This window comes from Gopherus flavomarginatus, chromosome 7 (genome assembly GCF_025201925.1).
Source record: "Gopherus flavomarginatus isolate rGopFla2 chromosome 7, rGopFla2.mat.asm, whole genome shotgun sequence".
NCBI lineage: Eukaryota > Metazoa > Chordata > Testudines > Testudinidae > Gopherus > Gopherus flavomarginatus.
Window position 1 is genome coordinate 15,128,191 of NC_066623.1, and position 21,753 is coordinate 15,149,943.

A 21,753-nucleotide genomic window follows, 5' to 3' on the forward strand; every position below is an offset into this window, starting at 1 on the left:
GAAGGAGGGTTACATGAAATCTGTGTGAAGCAGGGAAGCCTGCATCAAAGTGGGAAGCTAAGGCAACTGCTGATATTTAGATAACTAGGCCAGAATGTGCATGTTGTTAAGGTCAAAGTTTGCCAAGAGGCTGGGGCTAAAACTCCCATTCCTGTAGTAAATACCAAAGGGCATTTAGTGCTGGATTCTGACACCATTACATTGGCTGGTACTCTGCTCCATGAATAGTCCCATTGGAAATCAATTAGGTTACTGTAGCAGCACCATGACTCATCCCTGCTGCGCCTCCTGCTGGTCATCCAGGAATTAGCTCTTTCCAGCACAGAGCACCCTCTGCCGGCCAGTATCTTGCTGTCCACTGGCCTCATGTCCTTCCTGGATCCCGGTGCCCTTTTATCTGGGGTGCTGTCCACTGGCAATACCCCCACACTCTGCCTCTGGGTCTCTCCTCTCTGGGGAACCCCCAACCCTCTAATCCCCACCTTTCCTCAATCTGAGCTACTGCCAGTCATCATAAAGCCCCCACTCCCTAGGGTGGACTGCAGTGTAAAAGCCACTCATCATGGGCACGGGAGGTTTGGACCTGCTGCCTTCCACTATCACCCAGTACCTCTATGGGCCTAGGACCAGTCCCTGCAGTCTGAGGAGTTGCCAGCCTGGAGCTCCTCTTCTCCTCCAGCCTTTCCCAAGCCCTGCTTCACTCCCAGTACCCTTTCTGCAGACAGCCAGGCCCTGCTCCCTCCAAGACTGGAGAGAGCCTTTCTGAGCTTCTGGCACCTAGCCTTTTTATACGGGCCAGCTGTGGCCTGATTGGGGCGTGGCCACAGCTGTGTCTGTTTCCCCAATCAGCCGAGGCTTGCTGCTTTCCTAGCAGCAGCCCTCTCCCAGCGCTGATTTCAAGGCCATCAGGGCAGGTGCGGATGACCACTCCACTACAGTTACTCACAGAGCAAGGTCCTGCTCAGTGTAACTGAGTATAGTTTGCAGAATTGGGGCCCTTAATGACTATAGATTGGCACGGGGTCAGAGTTTTTCTCCTCAAAAGACTCCACTTCTCTCCCTTATGTTTACTGTCCAATTCTGAGGCATGGAAGAAAGCACTCCTTTTGAGTCACTGACACCTCGTCTTTTGCATTCTAGCGATAATTCACTTTCTAGGTGTTTGCACTTGTCCACACCCATTCCATCATCCCTGAAGAGAGAACCTCCCACCACATCCGCAGAGAAATCTCTTAAGGCACGTGTACACCACAGCTGGTAGCACGCTTCCCTATGTGGAAAGACAGACACATGTTAGATCTGCTCAAGCTAGCATGCTATAAATGGCAATGTGGCCATGACAGCACAGGCAGCAGCTTGGGCTAGTGGCCTGAGTACAATCGCATCTGTTGCCGAGGTACTCACCCAAGACGATGCAACCACGCTGTTATTTTTAGCAGTGAGCAGAGCTAGCATGTGCCTATCTGCCCATTCTGAGAAGCATGCTCCTAGTTGCAGTATAGACATATCCCAATTGCAGCACTTAAGATATTCTTCCACTTTTGGAATGAAATTTTTAGCTTGTCTGAAATACTTGTTTACATGTCCCACTTTCTGAGACATTTCTCTTCATTATAGAAACCCCCTATGTGCAAGACAAGTTCACTGATCTTGCTGATATTTTCATGACTGTTTCTTCTGTAACCCTCTCGTTTTTGTCTTTGTCCACCAAAGGTTTGGCAGGAAGAAAGTTTTGTTTGCGACCTTGGGGGTGCAAACCGGCTTCAGCTTCCTGCAGGTCTTCTCTACCAGCTGGGAGATGTTTTCAGTGCTCTTTGTCATCGTGGGCATGGGACAGATCTCTAACTATGTGGCAGCCTTTGTACTTGGTATGGGAGTTTGTTAATGCATAGCACATTTTCAGTGTCATTGTTCCCCCTGCTCTCCTCATTTACTAATGGCTTGTTTTTTATTTTTTTCCCAAGCAGCACTGTCAATAAGAATAAAAACTTACCAAGCATGGCTAACTCCTAATCCATTTGAAAATTTTCCTTTTAGTAAAATAGTAACACATTAAAATAAAATGCTTTGTTTACCAAATACTTAAATGAGCAAAGGGAGTAAATCGGAACAAGTCTTTATCTGAAGCAAGAGCTCACCAGTGAGAGGATGCAGTTAGACGCACACTCATAGTCATATGTAGGTAGATGTGTAGAATGAGTTGTGCCCAGTTGCTCTGGTGAACTGCAGTTTGCATCCAAACACATGCAAATTGTACATATGATACTGTAATTTGTAATTGTGATCAAACATGTAAGTGCAATTTAAGACTTCTGAAAACAATCTGAGATGAAAGTCAAGCTGTCACATGGATTCTGTCATTGCATCCATTCTATGATCTCTAAGCAAAGTGTCTGATTGGAGGACAAGTAAGACTACCTATGAATCTGTTTGAGAGATCTCTGAATGCTTTTGTTTTAAAAAGTGACTTCATTGTCTAGCGCACTGAATTCTTTGTGGCCATAACAAAGCCCAGAGTAGCTCTGAAAACAGTGTTTAGCTAACTGCTGCAGCAGGCAAAAAACATGGTTTGTTGGTGTAGGTTTTACCAGACTAGTGCCTTTTTTGTTGTGAGTTTTTTGGAATCCAGAAGGCTTTTACTCACTGAGTTAGAACAATTTTAGAGTCTAATCATACAGTTTTTATCCATAAAAGTACTCCCTTTTGGTGCAGAATCAGGCCCTAAGATAGATGTGGCAGCATCTTTTTAAAACAGGAAAAACCGCAACTAATATAGAGCTAACAATTGTAACACGTGTGGAACAATTTTGCTAAAAGTAGCGTCAGTTCTTTTATAGTGGTAAAATATTTGGCTGCTATTATTTCTAATAAGTTAAAATGCTAATCCACACTCTCTTGTTTTGAACAGGCACAGAAATTCTTGGCAAAACAGTTCGTATTATATTCTGCACATTAGGCGTTTGCATATTTTATGCAGTTGGCTACATGTTGCTGCCACTGTTTGCTTACTTCATCAGAGACTGGCGGATGCTGCTTCTGGCTCTTACTTTACCTGGGCTGCTTTGCATTCCACTGTGGTGGTGAGTGTAGCTACATTAGAAGATGTTTGGCTTCAGAAAGTCTCACCTACAGCTGATAGGGTTCTGACTTGAGGTTAACATAACAGAAATGTGGAATCTGATGCAATATTGGCCTTTAGCAAGAGGTTATGACTGACACAGTATGAGTGTATCTGGTGTCTCCTTTGAGGGTGTTTAATAGAATCACAGGTAGAAATCTTTCAGTTTCATTTCTTCTGCCAGATTTTGCCATTGTAGTACAGAATCTTAAATTTAAAAAAAAAAAAAAAACTTTAAAAAATTTATTAAACTACTTTTAAATTTAGGGCTGTCTGGCTGTGAAATTAAGGTCAGATTCTTGTCTCAATAGCTCTGGATTTATACTGCTGTAACTATGCTGGCTTCATACCAATAGCTGAAATTAGAATCTGGTCTATAAGTGTTATAGAAACACCCAAGTCCTACATACGCTTCAAGCTTCCTCTAGTAGCACTGCATCAGTGGAGAATTACTGCTCTGAAGCTGGTTAACATGGTCCTGTGGTTTTCAGCTTGTGGTCCCTGGATCTCTGGTGGTCTACAGACTATGTCTAAGGGTACGTTTATACTACCCGCCGGATCGGCAGGTAGTGTTCAATGTATCGGGGATCGATTTATCGCGTCTCGTCTGGACGTGATAAATCGATCCACTAATCGACTCCCGTACTCCACCTCGGTAGGAGGAGTAAGCGAAGTCGACGGGGACGCCGCAGCAGTTGACTCGCCGCCGTGAGGATGGCCAGGTAAGTCAAACTAAGATACTTCAACTTCAGCTACCCAAATAGCGTAGCTAAAGTTGCGTACCTTAGTTCGAACCCCCCCCCGCTAGTGTAGCCCAGGCCTAAGGGATCCGTGAAAGGTGACTATGAAAATGAAGTTTCAGGCCCTCAAAAATGATATTTTGTTTTTTTTATTAGTCAAAAGTATGTGAATACCCCCACCTACAGGTCAAAACCCAGAAATGTTGTCATTACCATAGAAAACCACAGTATAGTGCCCTTTCTCACTTTGTGTCAAATGCCGTGCCAAGCAGGTGCAACATCCATAGTTGAATTCCATTCAGTCAGTTTTCAGTCTAAGACTTCTAAGATAGAAGTCCGCGGACCACAAGTTGAATGTCCAAAGGAGGCCGCTCCTCCATTTGAAATTTTTTAGGGGTCTGCAAATGAAAAAAGATTGAAAATAACTGACATAGAGCTTTAGATGTAGGTCCTGTCTATCAGTAAAGAATTAACCTTTGTGCCAAAACCTCTAACCTATTACAAAAGCCTTCCTTAAGAACTTTCCATAATATTAATTAATGAAGGATGGCTTAGTTGTTGGCATTATCATTAAGCTAGAGGAAATTTGTTGCACTTTTATTTTCTCCCAGATAAATTTTTGTTCTCTTTGCACTTGCCTAGTTCTGTATTTATCTAAACTTTTTCTATAGTATCCATCACTATATATTCTGATGCCTTCTGGTGCATTCTGATGCCTTCTCCTACATATGGTCTTATCTAGTGGTGCCCAGGGCTTTTCTGCTACATCTTTTTCAGTTAGCTCATCTAAATATCTAAGAGGTTATGTGCCCAAAAATAACTGCTGGCACATTTTATAGAATTTGGCTATCTTCCGCACCCACAAATCAGGCGGTTAAATGCAAAAGAGGTAGAAAATGTGCCTGCAGGTACAAGGTATATAGATGCAAAATCCAAGGCCAAAATGAGGCTGTTTTACAAAAAAGCCTTCATGTGTATATTGAATCTCAGGGCCTTTGCCCACATATTTGGAGAAAGTTCTAAGCTGGTTTCTAATACTGTTTGGAATTGCTTTCAGGATTCTGACACTTACCTTCTTGTCTGTATGGGTTGGTGTGTGCTTTTCCCCTTATGACTCCGGGTTTAACTTGTTTGTCTTTGCATTTTGTTGTTTGGGATATTTTACAGATACTTTGTTTATGTTTATTCATGAATGGAGTAAACTAAAGTAAATATCTGCTTATCAGCTTTAAATCTCTGTATGGTATGATCAGTCAGACAGTTATGGAAAAGGACATATAGTCTAGACATAATTTTTGTGTGGCCAAGACAAAAAAAAATGGCTATCTGTGTGCCGTCTGTGCAGCTGCAGTTTACTGGACACTGTCGGATCAAATTTTACCCAACATCTATGTTTTATTTTAAAAAAAAATTACTAGAAGTGCTTCCATCAAATCGAACAAACGGTTCAATACAAATAAGCTTTACAGAATAAATTGTCATTTTCTGCAGCCTTTGCAACCTGAACAATGTAGCGCTGTGCTAGTTTGTGAGAACCAAATATCAAAGTTGACCATGCTCTGTGAAATGCCTTTTGTTGCAGGAACAAAATTAGAACTTTAACATGTTCACTTTTAATAAACGTAGTTAATTTGTACCATAGGAAGGGAAATATTTTTCTCAGGATTGTTCTGTCATCACTGCTGCTGTCAGGCAAACAAGGAATAAACAATAAGCCGTGTTAGTTTAAGGTCCATTAGAAACAATCAGTCAGATGCTGGCCCCTGGCTTCATCCCCTTTGCACTACGTGGGGCTGATCGGGGAGAAGAGTAGAAAGGTGGCGTAGAGCTGCTTCCTACTCAAAACCTGCTCCAGGGTCCTGTGGCTTCCTTTTTGGGAGGCAGGCTCTCGCCTAGTATTTTGGACAGAAGGGAATGATTTGCTCCTATTCCCATTGAAGTCCATTGACTTCACTGAAAGTAGGATTAGGCTGAGAAAGGCAGAATTAAGAGACCACTGGTAGCTGGCAGATGATTTGGGATTGAGGGCTGTGGAACTTTATTCAGAAAAAGCAGCATTTGGGCATCTCTATGATTTCAGAATTTTCCTCCACTGAATGCTGTTTTTATGGAACACGATAAGCCTAAATAGTCCACAAAGTGGAGCTCCTTCTCTTCCTAGATTAGAGGTGGGCAAACTATGGCCTGCGGGCCACATCCAGCCCGCGGGACTGTCCTGCCCAGCCCTTGAGCTCCCAGCCAGGGAGGCTAGCCCTGACCCCTCCCCCGCAGCCACGCTGCCGCACGGGCTGCGCTCTGGGTGGCAGGGTTGCGTGCCCCTGCCAAGCAGAGCTGCAGCATGTCTGGCTTTGGCCGAGCAGAGCAGCTGCCAGACATGCTGTTCTGAGTGGCATGGTAAGAAGATTGGGGCTAGGGGGTTGGATAAGGGGCAGGAGGTCCTGGGGGGCAGTCAGGGGACAGAGAGCAGGGGGCATTTGGATGAGGCGGAGGTTCTGGGAGGCGGTCAGGGGACGGGGGTTGGATAAGTGTGAGAGTCCCGGAGGGGCCCGTCAAGGGGCGGTGGATAGGGGTCAGGGCAGTCAGGGGACAGGGAGCGGGGGGGTTGGATAGGGGGTGGGGTCCTAGGCTTGGTTAGGGGCAGAGGTCCCAGGAGGGGGCAGTTAGGGGACAAGGAGTGTGGGGGGTTGGATGGATCAGGGATTCTGAGGGGGGCCAGTCAGGGGGCGGGAAGTGGGAGGGGTCAGATAGGGGTCATGGGCCTGGCTGTTTGGGGAGACACAGCCTTCCCTACCCGGCCCTCCCGATGTGGCCCTTGGGCCAAAAAGCTTGTCCACTCCTGTCCTAGATTGTAGGAAAGACAATATATAATTGAGTCCACTTTCTCTTGTGAAGGTAGCTTGTATATAAGTGTCTCATCTCACAGTGATATCTACAATTATTAACTTATATGGATCACTATCCAAATGTTACCCATCTACAGCACAGCGTTGTGCATACAGTTTCACAGTGCCTTAGTTTCTTTTGATAAAACATTTTCCTCCTGTACTTTTCAAGTTTGATTTGTAGCTTAACTTTTTCGTCCCTTTTAAGTCCATGAATAAATTTCAATCTCTGTATATGCTAATCTGATTTGCATAAATTTGTGTTTTGTTTTTATTTTTAATCACTGCAAGATACAGTACATTTTGAACTATTTATACCTGTGGCGATGTGTATGTGTGTTTTTGCAGCAGTGGTCAGTGTGGAAATGCAGATGATGATATTCTGAAACTTGTTGCAGGGTTGTTCCAGAATCTCCCCGGTGGCTGATCTCTCAGGGAAGAGTACAAGAGGCAGAAATCATCATCCGAAAGGCTGCAAACACAAATGGTATTACAGCCCCAGATGTAATATTTGACCCTATGGAGGTAAACTTTCATGTATATTAAAACTGTCTGCCTGATCCTCTGGTTACTATTCAAGAAAATCGATTTCCAGATTTGTTGTTTGGATTAAGGTAGTTCCTGTAACGTCCTAGGCACTTTCCAAACAGATAACAGGTGTTCACCCCATATCCTTCCTCTTTGTAAATCTTCTGAACCTCCATGACTTCCATTCCATGAGCACTCCAGCCAGGAAAAAAAACACATATCGGTGTTCTGCATTGTACCCGTTTGTGCCTTTTTCATTGTAGTCTCTTTAGGGCAGGCACTTTAATTTGTTTCATAGTTTACTTGTTGCTCTGTGGCTTGTACATACTCTGCATTAAGTAAACTATCTGAAATGCTGTCTTATCCCCTGTAATGCAGTAAATCTTCTCCGCCTGTTAAGAATGGACTCTGCTTCTTTATATGAGACAGCTGACACATGCCCGTGAATTCTCACTTCTCAGGGTACTGGAGCGTGGCCACATGGTGAGGAGATTTCAACATATCATACAAGATGGACTGCACTTTCAGATTTCCCCCAGCCATTGATTTTTAGATATAAAGATCATTGTCCCAGACAGAGATGTAAAGGCCCTCGATGGTGAAACAATAAGAGAGCACATAGCAAAACAGGCAAAAACCTGGCCTTAAACTAAAGGGATGAATGAAAACCCATGGACCCCCACTTGATATTTAGGACTGTTCCTGGAGAAGGAGAGCCCTACTCACATGATTTGAGGATTTCCCCATAAAACTAGAGTCTAGCTACTTGTTTTACTGTTCTCTAATATAGTAGAGCCCTGACCACATAAGAGCTGTATCTTCCCTGAATAGGACCAAACCCAATAAGGTTACAGAACTGTGCTACCTTATTGGAGCCTTAAATCTCATGAGATTTCCAGCGCTCTCTGCCTTTGGGTAGGGAAGAGAGAGAGTGGGAACAGTCTTCTTCTGAGTCTTCAAATCCCATCTCTGACACCAAAGAGCCTCTGAAACATTCTGTTAACTTAAACCAACACAAAAGAAAAAATTCACAATCCTCTCTGGCTTAACCTTTGTTACTGCAGCACAAATGTAGCCTGGCAAAAAGTCTGCCAATGTCATATGGGGCTGGTATTGAATGTTACAGGGAGAGACTGTAACTCCTCAGATTGTAAGCAGGGATTCATTGCAGGGATTGGGTCTACTTCTGTGGTGGATAGTGTCAACACGGTCCTGATCCTGGTCAGGACCTCTGGGTACTACTGTAATATAAATATATCGAAGCTCAGCATTTCTCTCAAAACCCTTTAGGGTGGAGTCATTATTATGCACCATTTTCCTCTTTCTTCTTCCCTCAGCCCCACCAACATTTCCCCCCCTCCTGCAAGTTTTCTTTCTGTCTGAGCTGGGCTGAAACAATGTAGGATTTGAGGTGGGAAAAGTGTGTTAATATCCAAACTTGTCTCATTTTTGGAGGTCACGCTGACACCATTTGGGTCCCCCCGGTGATCCTGGAAGATGAGGGACTCCTGGACTTTGTTCATTTAAGAAGCAGTGGGGTTTCAGATTATAGAGTTACATTAAAAGCATCATTTCTGTCTTATGCCAAATGATCGGCTCTCTCAGCCACCCCCATACCTTCCTTCTGGGACCTGCCCTGTCGAGGATTTCATTGTCTGTGTATCCAGCTATTGAGCAGAGCCTCTTCTCACGGATATCAACTGTTAGAACTTACACTACGTTCCTCTTTTTTAGTTTCCTGTTTGTTGATTTCTTGGCAGCTAATGGTAACACAACTGTATAGTTCTTAATAAAGATCATATGATTTATGAGAAAGGGTGGAGAGTTGCACTGCTGCAAGCAGTTGATGTGACATATTTGTCTTTAGGGGAAAGCTTGTTTTCAGGAAAACAAAACTCTGGCTCTTAATGCTACTAAAAATGTCAGGCTTTTTAATGGACGATGTATAAAAACAACAAAAGGACCCTGCGAGGTGCTGAGGCTCCAGAGCTTGGGCTGCAGCCTGAGCCCGAATGTCTACACCACAATTAAACACCCCCTTAGCCTGAGCCCCATGAGCCCGAGTCAGCTGTGACAGGCCAGCTGTAAGTGTCTGATTGCTGTGTTCCCTCAGAAATAGTTTACATTCACCCAAATAGACTCATAGACTTTAAGGTCAGAAAGGACCATTATGATGGTCTAATCTGACCTCCTGTACAACGCAGGCCACAGAATCTCACCCACCCTGTAACAAACCCCTAACCTATGTCTGAGTTACTGAAGTCCTCAAATTGTAGTTTGAAGACCTCAATCTGCAGAGAATCCTCCAGCAAGTGACCCATGCCCCATGCTGCAGAGGAAGGTGAAAAACCTCCAGGGCCTCTGCCAATCTACCCTGGAGGAAAATTCCTTCTTGACCCTGAGCATGTGGGCAAGACTTACTAGCCAGCACCCAGGAAAGAATTATCTGTAGTAACTCAGATCCCACCCCATCTAACATCCTATCACAGACCACTGGGCATACTTACCTGCTGTAGCTATATCAGTCTTATTGAAAAGCTACACTCACATTAGCTCAGATGCAATTTACAGTACATTGGTGAGGGTCTTTTGGTGTTGAGGAGTGAAGTTTAGGGCTGTTATTCTCATTAGTAATTCTTATTCGTGCAGGTAGTTCCATTGATTTCAGTGGGACACATTGTGTGTATAAGGTTTCCTCACACTGAAGGCAGTTCTCCCACCATTTTTCATGTAGAAAGTATTCCCATTGAAGTCAATGGAACTTCTTTCATAGTAAGGTAATATTCTGTGAGTAAGGGAGGCAGATTCAGGCCCAGTAAGATTGCAGGATTAGGCATTATGTAACTTTTGACAGTTTATTAGGATCAGAATCTCCAATGCAGTTGGTTTATAGGGACTTGATTTGTTATAAACTATTTTATATATTCTTACATCGAGAACTAGGGAATGCTGTGTTTGTAGCTACTGTTACAACAGCCTCAAAGATAACACATTCCTTCCATTCTCTGCATGTGCAAACCTCACGTTTATTTACATGCATCTCTCTATGCTTTGGCTGCAATTTAATCTCAGATTGACCTAGCTGAAAAGGATGTGGACAAACCAGAGATTTCCTCAGTCTCCAGGAACCAGCTTGTTGTAAAACAAGAAATGTAGAACTGAGGCTGATCAGGAATTTGGGGTGGTGTATCATAATATAGGGTTGGTCAGATGATAAAACCAGCGGTTGGATTGTCCAGCATACTTCTTAGTTGTTGATTTGTATGGATTAAAGTAGTGAACCTTGTACCCCTAAAGTAACCTAATGCTCTAGGAGAAAATGCTTCTAAACAAAAACTTCTGAAACTTACAGTATCAGAGTGTACTGTAACATCATCTGCCTAGTGCCTATTGAAGTGCCAGATATTGTATAGTATTATTACTAACATGGTTAGGGAGTTCAAAGAGCCAGCATAAATCCTGTCTTTAGAATTTGCTGTTCTCAGCCATTTTGAATTTAACTTGAGAGGAGAAAGGAACCTCCCGCACAATTGTTTTTGATTGCCTTCACTCAGTGTTAATCTCCACATATAGCAGTATATGGAGTGACGCTAATGTGCAAAAAGCTCTTCTTATTGCAGCTGTAGAAATGGAAGCTTTCACCTAAACATAAATTGCCAAGGCTGGATAAAAATCATGATTAAAAATTAAATCAAATTATTGTTTCCGTGTTGATAGTTCTTTACTTCTCATTTTATAGTCTTGAATCGCTAAAGTGGATGCTTGTACTTATTTCCTTAATTGGTTTCCTAAAAAAAAAAAGATAAGTCCAGCATCATTGTTACTGTGAGAACCACACAAACTCAGAATGAAATTGTTAAGTAAATACTTTTGTGCTATATTTCCAACCAACACCATCTTCTGATATATCAAATGTCCGCGAGTCAAGGATGCTGAAATGCTTTAACCAGGCTATTAAGGGTTTGCAGTTTGAAGTTAGTGGGACTTATGCTCCTAAGTCACTCACACGCTTTGGAAAATCCCTCCCTAAGATACTTACATATAGGTTTAGGAGTCTTAAATTAGTCAGAAAAAATTAATTCACAAATAACTTTTCATCGTTAACACTGAAGCAATTTTGTTTTGAAGTGACAAAATTTGTATGCCAATAAAAGAAGTTTTGAGTGAAAATAGAATTTTACTCTCTGATACGGCAAGTACTTATGCAGATGCTTAACCATAGTCACACGAGATGTTCCACTGAAATCAAGCGACCATTCATGTAACTAAAGTTACATACCTGCTGAAGCGTTTGCAGGATCAGAGCCTTAACTTTCAATATTTTGTCTCTCGCTGATAACAGTTTTGTTAAGAGACCCTACCAGTAATGACATTTTAAGAAATCATTTTATAAATTAATTATAAATTTTAATTTAAAGTTGTAATAGCACAAATTTTCAAATTAGTCTTACAAAGCCTGAACCAGATTTAAATCAGTGATTTAAAAAAAAATCCTGTGATTTAAATCAAGGGATTTAAATAATGTAAAAGACTACCACTTCTCTTGGTAGTTTGTTCCAACGGTTAATTATCCTCACTGTTAAAATTTTGTGCCTTATTTATAATCACCCTGATTTAAATTTCTCTCTCCGTGAGGTGTCCGAAAGTCTATCAAGATGTTTACTGCAGTCCATATTGCTCATTCAGAATAAACATTTTGCAATACAGAATTGGCTCTAATGACAATGTGTCCATGTATTTTTTTCCCTAGCTGCAGGAAATGACTTCCCAGAAGCAGGAGACGCACAACATTTTGGACCTAGTGAGGACAAAAAATATTCGATTTGTCACTATTATGTCAGTGATTATTTGGTAAGCAATAGTATACTCCTAGAACGCACGAGTACAAAGGCCGCTGAATGATAAGTACCTGCTGTTAGGTTTTCTCTTTTTTACAGCAGTTTCTAAGGAAAAAGGAGGCACAGACAAAGTTATCAGCATAAAGCTCAAAGGCCAGTAAACTTCTGGCTAGTGTTACAAGATTCAGATTGAACAGGTTGGTTTTTCATTTAAGGATTGCAATAAGTGACTTTTTTCAGTAACTGTTTAAAAAAAAAAAGACTTGTGAGAAGAGTGAATATTGACCAATGTTGAATATTCTCTCTGCTCTCGAACTTCTTGCAGGGATGTCTGCTGCTATTGTAAAAAGTGCACGGCCCACTCTGCCCTCCAACGTCACTTCCAGCAGCCACCATAGAGTATCTCTTAATGTGTTGGAAAAGCTGGCTGGCATCTCCTGCCCTACAAATAGTGTGCTCTGTATGTTTGAGGTATTAGTACTGGGAGTAGTATAGTATAGGGTGGCTGCAAATAAAGGGGTGCATAACCCGTCACACATCTCAAACTATATGAGATGACTCTATTTCCTCTGAACAAGTGAGAGCCTCCTAATCAAATCCCTTTGCCAGGCTCTAGTAGGTGGGGCGGAAGTCTGAGGCCTGATCATCACATAGTGTGTAAATCCCCTACAAGAATGTTCTTTGAGAATCCATATCTGAGTATCAAGCTTTTCCAACATGACAGCCTAATGTAAACTGCATTAGCAGGGGGTGGTAGGTCTAGATTTGATGATGCTTTGAGCTCAGTAATACTTTTTGTAAGCACGGATTTGAATATATGGCAGAACAGCTGGGAATTCAATCACAGTGCTCAAAGGGATAATTTGTGATAAGAACCATTCTTCTATCTCATTAAATTCTGTCAAATAATTATTGTTTATAAATTATAGCTTAGGTTGCCAGATCACACGAGGAAATCTGCAAGGCTGTAGTGCAGGGTTTCTCAAATGGAGGTCGCCGCTCGTGTAAGGAAAGCCACTGGTGGGCCGGGGCCAGAGTGTTTACCTGCCCCGCCACGGTTCGCTGCTCCTGGCCAATGGGAGCTGCTGGAAGCGGCAGCCAGTACATCCCCCTGTGCACAGACCCGGCAAGAAACTAATTGTCTTTTGGATTGCAAGCTCTTCGGTTATTTGTTACGTGTGCAGATAGCATTATAGGTCTTGACCTCCTTGAGGCTCTAGGCCAGGGATTGGCAACCTTTGGCCCGTCGCCCATCAGGGAAATCCGCTGGTGGGCTGGGATAGTTTGTTTACCTCCAGCATACGCAGGTTCAGCTGGTCGCAGCTCCCACTGGCTGCAGTTCGCCGTTGCAGGCCAGTGGGGTCCGTGGGAAGTGATGTGGGCTGAGGGATGTGCTGGCCACTGCTTCCTTCAACTCCCATTATCCTGGAACAGCAAACCACGGCCAATGGGAGCTGTTATCGGATGAACCTGCGGATGCTGCAGGTAAACAAACCATCCCGGCCTGCCAGCGGATTTCCCTGATGTGCCGTGTGCCAAAGATTGCCGATCCTTGCTCTAGTCCTTGATAAATAATAATGATAAAGGTGAGAGCTCTGTTCCTACTTGATTCATTCAGAGATTTCCCAGTACAATGGCTGTGACCTCCTCATTTCTTTAATGGTTGTCTCTTGTTGGTGAAATGTAACCTTCCCTGCTCAGTGTCTCTCAAGATATCCTAGTTCTCTAGTTTATTACAGGCTCTCTTGTTGCTGAGCTACAGTGAAGTCCCAGTTTTGTTTTTCTGAGTACATTCCTCTCAGCACAGAGCTCCCTCTCCCCTTCCTTGTCTCTAGCTAATAATATCTAATGTAGGCCTCATTTTAATTTTGGAAACAGATTGAGTTTGCTGGTCAAGATTCCTAACTTTCATGCTCAGACTACAAGTATTTATTAGTAGTAGTATGATTATTGTAATCGCTCTAATATGGGTGTACCACTGCCCTTTACTTGGTGCCTTCAGAAATCTTCAGCTGTATGTTAGAAACCCACTATGCCAGCAACAATCAGAAGTTCTTCAGACAGTGTAGCAGGGACCCAGTCTAAAAGTGACAAATGCATGAATCGTTTTTGCTAGGTCTATATTGGAGAGAAATTGACATGGGCATCTAGTCAATCAAAGGTAGTGGAAGCTGTGTGTGACCACTGTTGTTACAGGAGCTATAGTGAGGATCCAGTAGATTGTGCTTACATGGACTCATGCATCAGCAGGGCTAACAAATGTCTCTGGAATCATCCAGTCGAATTGGATTCCTTTTTAAACTCTACAGGAATTTTTTTTAAAAAGTTGGTTTAAATTCAGGGGGAAAATGGACAGATAGATTCAGTCTCTAGAAGACCTTGTCTAAGTCTGTAACACCACTGCATACAGCAATAAATCTACCTGAAAATTGCTTCAAAGCTGAGAGAGTCTGGTAAGCACTGACATTCCTTACATAGGCAAATCAGTGTTAATATTTTGCACAGTAATTATGTGAGAGGCACTTGGCAGTCTGTGGCCGTAGGAGGCTGAGGGAGAGCAGGAACAAGTCTGTCTGATTCTTTCCTATTTTCTGTGTCTTTCAGGATGATAATCTCTGTAGGCTATTTTGGCCTCTCACTTGACACTCCTAACTTGCATGGTGATGCCTACATAAACTGCTTCCTCTCAGCGGTTATCGAAGTTCCAGCTTATATTATAGCCTGGGTGCTTCTCCGAAATCTCCCCCGACGATATTCGATGGCTGCTGCATTATTCTTGGGAGGCTGCATCCTTCTCTTCATTCAGCTGGTCCCTCCACGTATGAACTTTTTAGCTGATATCAATCAGATTTTTTTAATGGGTAAATTCCAGAGCCTAGCACTGGGCAACCATGTGAGGTACTATGGAGGAGAAGAATCTTTCTCCAAAGCTATAGACCAAATGCAGATTCTCCTTACCCATCCTTGCCCTTTCCCTCCACATCTGCTTGCTGCTGCAGAGGGAGCTCATGTGACACAGGGGGTATGTCTCCTCTAGATCTGCAGGTGTAATTTCCAGCTCAGGTAGACTTACCTGTGCTAGCTCTGATCGAGCTGGCGTGCTAAAAATAGACGTGCAGCTGTGGTAGCACAAGCATTGGGGCAGGCTAGTGGGATGGTATGATCATGTCTGAAACCCTAGGTACATGCTCAGTGTAACTAAACCCTCTTCCCACCTGTGCTACCATGGTTGCATTTCTATTTTTAGTACGGTAGCTCAGTCAGACCTAGCACAAGTATGTCTTCCTGGAGTGGAAATTACACCTCCAGCTCTAATGTAGACATACCCAGTGTCAGATACATTTCTAAGCCTTTTCTTTCTCTAAAGTAAAGATAGTTTGTTCTCTTTATGATCTGTTAAGATTCAGACTCTAGTCTGGTTTTGCCCTAATTTACACCCTGGAGTCCCATTAAATTCATGGTGTGGGACAAGGTTTAGATCAAACGGAGTAGTCAATTGGGTGGCACCATAAACTGGCATAATCCTGCAGAACTTGTCTCCAGAAGAACCAATTGTCAATGTTTTTCCAACTTCAGTCTCATTAAGAACTTGAATTTCAGGAGAGCTATTAGGTAACCTTTGTGATAAATAACAATACTAAAAGTAAACAAGTGTCAATACTTTTTTAAAAAAATGAATGTTTGACAATTAAAACATATTTGAAGAAAGGTATCTCATACTTAGAACCCCCCTATTAAGTAGCTGCCTGCTAGGTACACTAGAGATTGTTACCATACTGATCTGTTGATGGCTTTGACCATGTATTTAGTGCTTGGTGTATAAACATGTTATTGCAAATCAAAGAATAAATAAATGAAAAGGAGAACTGTCTTGCTTATTCTCCAAGAGTGACAGGTGGGTTATATTATTTGCTACTCCTAGTCTTTAAATCACCTGTACATTGATATGTGTGTTATTACAAAGCTCATCCCACTAACTAGGGTTGAACCAGGATCTTAGAAATACATTGCCAATATGTTTCTCCTTAAGCTGTCTCTCTGTTCTCAAACTTTCTAGGTGGCAGGACTGGATGACCTTAGGAGAAAGATGTTTTTATTTTATTAAGAGTCTTTATGTTAAAATGAATCAACCAAGAAACCCCAACACTGAAATTAAGTAGACGAGAAGCAAAAAATAAAAATGGGGTTAATAGATGCAGTGGCTTGTTACAGTTTGACTGATGATCTGATTGGCTCTCCCTTTCAGACCTTCACATCTTGTCCATTATCTTGGTGATGCTGGGTAAATTTGGGATCACGTCTTCCTTTTCAATGGTTTACGTTTATACTGCTGAGCTGTACCCAACAGTCGTGAGGAATATGGGAGTTGGAGCCAGTTCCATGGCCTCCAGATTGGGCAGCATCCTCTCACCTTATTTTGTTTACCTTGGTAAGATACCAGCTATTGTATCTCCTGCCAAAGTGGCTAGTACTGAAAACAAAATCGAACAGCTGCAAGGCTAGGCTGATTTCTGTAACAGTGAATCAGTGCTTCAGTTAAACCGCAGTATGTCTTTATAGTCATGCTCTCATCTTGCTGTGTAAAGTCCAGGGTATTTCCCTATATTTGTTTCAGATTAGTCAACAAATATGCTGTAACAGAATCTCAGCTGTTTCTGCTCTTCTCAGTGAGTAACCTCAGCTCACATTTAGAAATTCTAACATTGCTCAATACTTTGTGATTTGGAAACACAGAACTTGAAGAAATTTATGCCCCTATAATAGGATCTGTATTTGGCCATTAGTTTCCTAAATAACGTTTGGCCTCAAAAAATCACTGAACAATGATATCTGCATATTGGAGTATCTCTTCATTAGGCTTCTGAGGCGACATCCTATCAGGATGAATGGGGCAGTTCACTCTTCTCTCTCAGCTTTTTTTTTTTTTTTTTCCAGGCTGTCTGGAGACTCAGGGAAATGCCACTATGAACATATCTTTACCATGTGAAAGTTATCTTTGCAACCATGTGGACTGTAGACTCAACTTTTTTTTAACATGTTTATATCTTGCAGCACTATGGTACTGCAATTTAGACAGCTGTATGTTTGCATTATACACAGGACCCAAATATTAACCACTGGTTCATCATTGTGGTGATGTAAACCTGAGGTCACCATGTCCTATGTTCTTTTAGGTGTCTATGACAGATTCCTGCCTTACATCCTCATGGGAAGCCTGACTGTGCTGACGGGAATCCTTACTCTGTTTCTGCCAGAAAGTTATGGTACGCCACTCCCAGACACCATAGAGCAGATGCTGCGAGTTAAAGGGTAAGTGTTACCTTCTAGTCTTCTCTCTCAAGAAAATTCTACCATCTCTGAAAAGAATGTCCACATAAAATACAGTTCCCTCTTAGCTGTTTGATTCCTGGTTGTCTTTTGGGGATGGTAAACTAAAAACAAAATTTAAGATCTCAAATCAGCAATAGAATTGGCCAAATGAAACTCCCCTGAGTTACAGCAGAGATGACTATCAGCAACATGCTGTGCATACCATACATGGTGCTGCTGAAACTTGTTCACAAATTGGAGGGAGCTCTTAGAAGAGGAACAAAACAGTTTAAGGAGTTGTAAGGATTAAAGTATGAGAAACAACTGAACAAGCAAATTAAATGGAGCGTGGGTAGGCATGCGTAGCTTGTCTCTGATGGGTTTACGCAGGTTTCATTAAAGGAAGAATTTAGCCCTACTAACGGAATTTAATTGTGATTCTGTTGACGATTCATGAGCCTGAATAGAATCCAAGTCATTCTTTCAGAGTTGGGTGGCTCTGTGTACATGAGTTCACAGTGCCCACAGGAAATAAACATGAAAAATGAGCTATTTTATGTAGTCTTTTTAAGAGTATAACCACATTTAAGATATTTAACATAAACATCCTTGACAGGTAGCAAACATGGTAAAAATGTTGAAATGTTGTTTCATAATATGAAAGTTCATCATCCAAATAATTTCTCCTGATACGAGTATAGGTAAAAAGTCCCCTGGGTATCAACCGGAAGTGTTCAGCACTTTCAAATCCCGTGGAATCACAAGGTCATGGAGAGTTTTCAGCACTTCATTTTCTGATTTAGGAAGATGTTTAAGCATGAGAGTCATCCCACTGAAGTCAGTGGGATTTTAAAGTAAGGCACATACTTAGGTACTTTGCTGAATCAGGGCCCATATGGACAAACTTGCATTTAGGATTTTGGAGGGTACTGTTTTAATTAGAAATTGCACTATTTGTTTTACAGACTTAAGGACAGACAAACATCTAATAGCACAAGGATTTCAAAGGATGAAGAAGAAAGCCCAGTGATTCTTAAAAGCACTGCTTTTTGATGACACTACACTGTATACTTCATGATGGACTGAAAAGTAAATTGACTTTTCTTTTAATTTTCCTTCCAGAAAGAGCTAGTAGCAACACTTTGTGTCCTGTAATTATAAACTTATTTATTAAATGAAACACTGTTTTCAGTACATTCTTTTTATATGAATGTAGATACTGTATTATCCCTTTGTGAGATCTCCATCCACAGTTGTTTAATGTGTCATAAACACAGAACTATGTTGGATAAACCCAGTTTATAATTTTAAGAATGGCTATGACATTGTTGCTGTAGACCTCAATATCTAAAAGGTGCTTGTCACTGAGTGCTGATGGAGTGACTTCCGTCCTTAGTGAGCTTAAGATAACTCATGTTAACAAGAATTAAAAATTGCCAGCTCTTTCCAAATTGTAAGAAAAGGCTGCCAGTGACACTGGATTTCTCGACATGCACAAACATACACATCTGCCCCTGGGCAGGGAGCTTGTTATAAAGTAACAAAGGTGGTGAAAATAGCTGGCTTGGCAATTTTACATCAGAACATAAATCATACACAGGTGGCTTTGTACATGATTAATTCCTGAACAAGTTCAGGGATGAAAAAAGAAAAACTATGAGAAATGAATTTGAAAACTTGAGTTTATTTTAGCTGGAAATGGATTGAGAAGATTTTCTTGGACAAATCATTTGCAATATTTGAGTTTTGCTAGCAAAGTAGTTCTGATTGTTTCAAATATCTTTTTATATAACCACAGGGTGAAGTTGTTTACATCTGGTATTGGGGTGTGTCCTATTCCAGGTGCTTATTTATTTTTAAAACTATAAATAGGTTTCATCTGTATTTCTTTTATCCTTTTAGGATACAGTATGTAAGCTAATCCTTCTAAGTTTCTGTACAGTTTGATTCGGGGCATTATGTCTATTTTCAAAACTTTCTGTTTTGTTCTTTTTTGTCAGTTTCCTCAACATGGAGGGCTAAATTCCACTCTCAGGTGTACACTGTGCACCCACATAGAATTGAATATGAGGGAGTTACATGGGTATAATTAAGATCAATGTTTAGCCTTAAGTACTGGCCATAAGCTCAACTAAGAGCCAAGAATGTCATTTCACATGTTCTGTTTTCTCACAAATATCATGAAATCAATGAAAAAAAATGTAAAGAGCAAAACCAAGAAATCGTGTTGAAAATCTGCCAAGAGCCAATTCCTTTGATTGCAGAAGCTGCCTTGATAGCATTTGTGTTTCAGGAAAACTTCTGTTTCTCTCTCATTTGGACAATGCTGAACGCATATTTCTTCACAGTGGGACAGGTCTAAGAAATGAATTTCATGAAGCATTCTGTGGTACTTCAACTTTTTTGGAACGGTTTAATGAATAGAGTCTTACCTTTCAGTAATCAAAGTTGTTAGAGGCTTTTCTTTCTGGAAAAGCAGCTATTTACAAACGTTAAACATTTTACTACTGTGTTAAATTTAGCAGCAGCTAATTATCCTGATAGCCAGGGTGCCTTATTCTCTCCCTGAAGACCATGCTGTAGCAACACATTTGGTACAGTGCCTCCTGCCTTATAGAAGTATGTTGTAAACCCTTCCTCTCTTTCTTGTCCTTACTGTGTGCATGCACATTGCATGTGCTGTATGTGTGTGAGTTGAACATGATCTGATTCTGCCTGCCCACAGCTGAAGTTGTGAGATTTTATGTACCTTAGCCCTCTCTATTAAATCTCTATCAGATGTGCCATTGGTATGTCTTTCATCATCTGATGGATGTAACTGGAAGTTGTGTTTTGGGGTATAGAACTGGCAAATTACCCTATGTAAAAGGGAGCTGCAAGTAACATGCAAAGCCCCTATTAACTTTTAAAGGGAGATTCGTTGTTTCTTGCTCTGCCCTTCTACATTTCCTTCTCCTCTTAGGGCCGTTATGAGATCTTGAATGAGATTTGCAAAATTGACACAGGTCAATACCATAATGTACACTGGTCTCAAATCATCCACACTGCCTTATAAAATCCACTTGGCAAGGACTTGTCACTCTCTGTCAAGACAAGAGCATCTCCTTTGAGTCTGCTTTGGGTAACTCTGGTTACAGTGTTTTGGCTGTATTGGCATTTTCCCCTCCTAAGAATTGCACTTTGCAACATTCCTACCAGAAGGGCACAAACAGCCTCTTAGACCATATGTCTACACTTTGCACTGGGGGTGTAATGCTCAACTCTAGGAGACACGCCTGCGTTAGCTGGCAGTGGGCTAGCCTGCTAAAAACAAAATGTAGCTGCAGCAGTACGTGTGGCAGGAGGGGCTAATAGCACCAAATACGTGGAATTACACCTCGAGGTCAAAGTGCAGACATACTGACTTTCTGTGTCCTATGCATGAGATCATTGGAATCTGTTCTAAAATATAACGTGAAGTCTTACAGCATGTGGGCTTTTAACTGATGCCTAATCTAAAACTGGAATTAACTCCTAGCCAAGGTCTGAAATGCCCTTAACACCTCATTTAGCTGTTACTTTCCTCCACTGATTTATTCCATTATGTCACTGGACAATGAGATTTTCTTTTTTAAATGTTCCAATGTTTACTGAGCAATCTTGAGGACAATGGTTAAGCCAGCTGAACGGGGAATTTCTCAGTTGTGATGCAAGGCAGATATACCATGGCAATAATTAACAATTCTGATATCACAGCATGTATTTTAATGCACATTAGTCTTCTAAATATGGAAAATATAACACAAAATATCCTCCATGCTTCTGCAGAATGTGTGGATATTTATGCCGTATATACTCATTCATAAGCCAAATATTTTTGATAAAAAAGTGATGCATCAAAGAGCAGGGGTTGGCTTATAAACAGGTCTACACCAAAATTTGATGATTTTAAACTCTATGGAATCATTGGATTAAATATCTAATACATTGTCATTTTGTTTACCTGGAGTGTCTGCAGGCATGGAGCCCCTCAGCTCCCTGTGGCCGCGGTTCGCCGTTCCCAGCCAATAGAAGCTATGGGAAGTGATGCATGACTTCCCGCAACTCCCATTGGCTGGGAATGGCGAACCGTGGCCACAGGGAGCTGAGGGGCTCCATGCCTGCAGATGCTCCAGGTAAACAAAACTTCCCGACCCACCAGCGGCTTACCCTGATGGGCCAGGAGCCAACGTTTGCCAACCCCTGAAATATAGGGTCAGCTTATGAATGGGTCATACAGTTTTTGCTATTTTTACATAACCATCTTGGAGAGGGTCGGCTTATAAACGAACGGGCTAATGAATGAGTATATACGGATT

At 41.8% G+C, this 21,753-nt stretch overlaps 1 protein-coding gene and 1 long non-coding RNA gene across 2 annotated transcripts in view; one reads left to right on the forward strand and one right to left on the reverse strand.

Moving 5' to 3' along the window:
* Positions 1–21,463, forward strand: part of LOC127055554 (solute carrier family 22 member 5-like) — a 40,836-nt gene extending 19,373 nt beyond the window's left edge. The window contains exons 3-10 of the mRNA XM_050962705.1: positions 1,714–1,868; positions 2,909–3,080; positions 7,139–7,265; positions 12,025–12,119; positions 14,711–14,925; positions 16,353–16,535; positions 17,281–17,416; positions 18,382–21,463. Of these exons, the coding sequence (XP_050818662.1) occupies positions 1,714–1,868; positions 2,909–3,080; positions 7,139–7,265; positions 12,025–12,119; positions 14,711–14,925; positions 16,353–16,535; positions 17,281–17,416; positions 18,382–18,469 (1,171 nt within the window). The 3' untranslated portion in view covers positions 18,470–21,463. The remainder of the gene's footprint in view (positions 1–1,713; positions 1,869–2,908; positions 3,081–7,138; positions 7,266–12,024; positions 12,120–14,710; positions 14,926–16,352; positions 16,536–17,280; positions 17,417–18,381) is intronic.
* Positions 7,068–9,018, reverse strand: LOC127055693 (uncharacterized). Its single transcript, XR_007775568.1, has 2 exons — positions 8,886–9,018; positions 7,068–7,212 (listed from the first exon to the last, which is right to left on the reverse strand). It is a non-coding gene; the product is annotated as an uncharacterized LOC127055693 (long non-coding RNA).
* Positions 21,464–21,753: the final 290 nt, after the last annotated feature.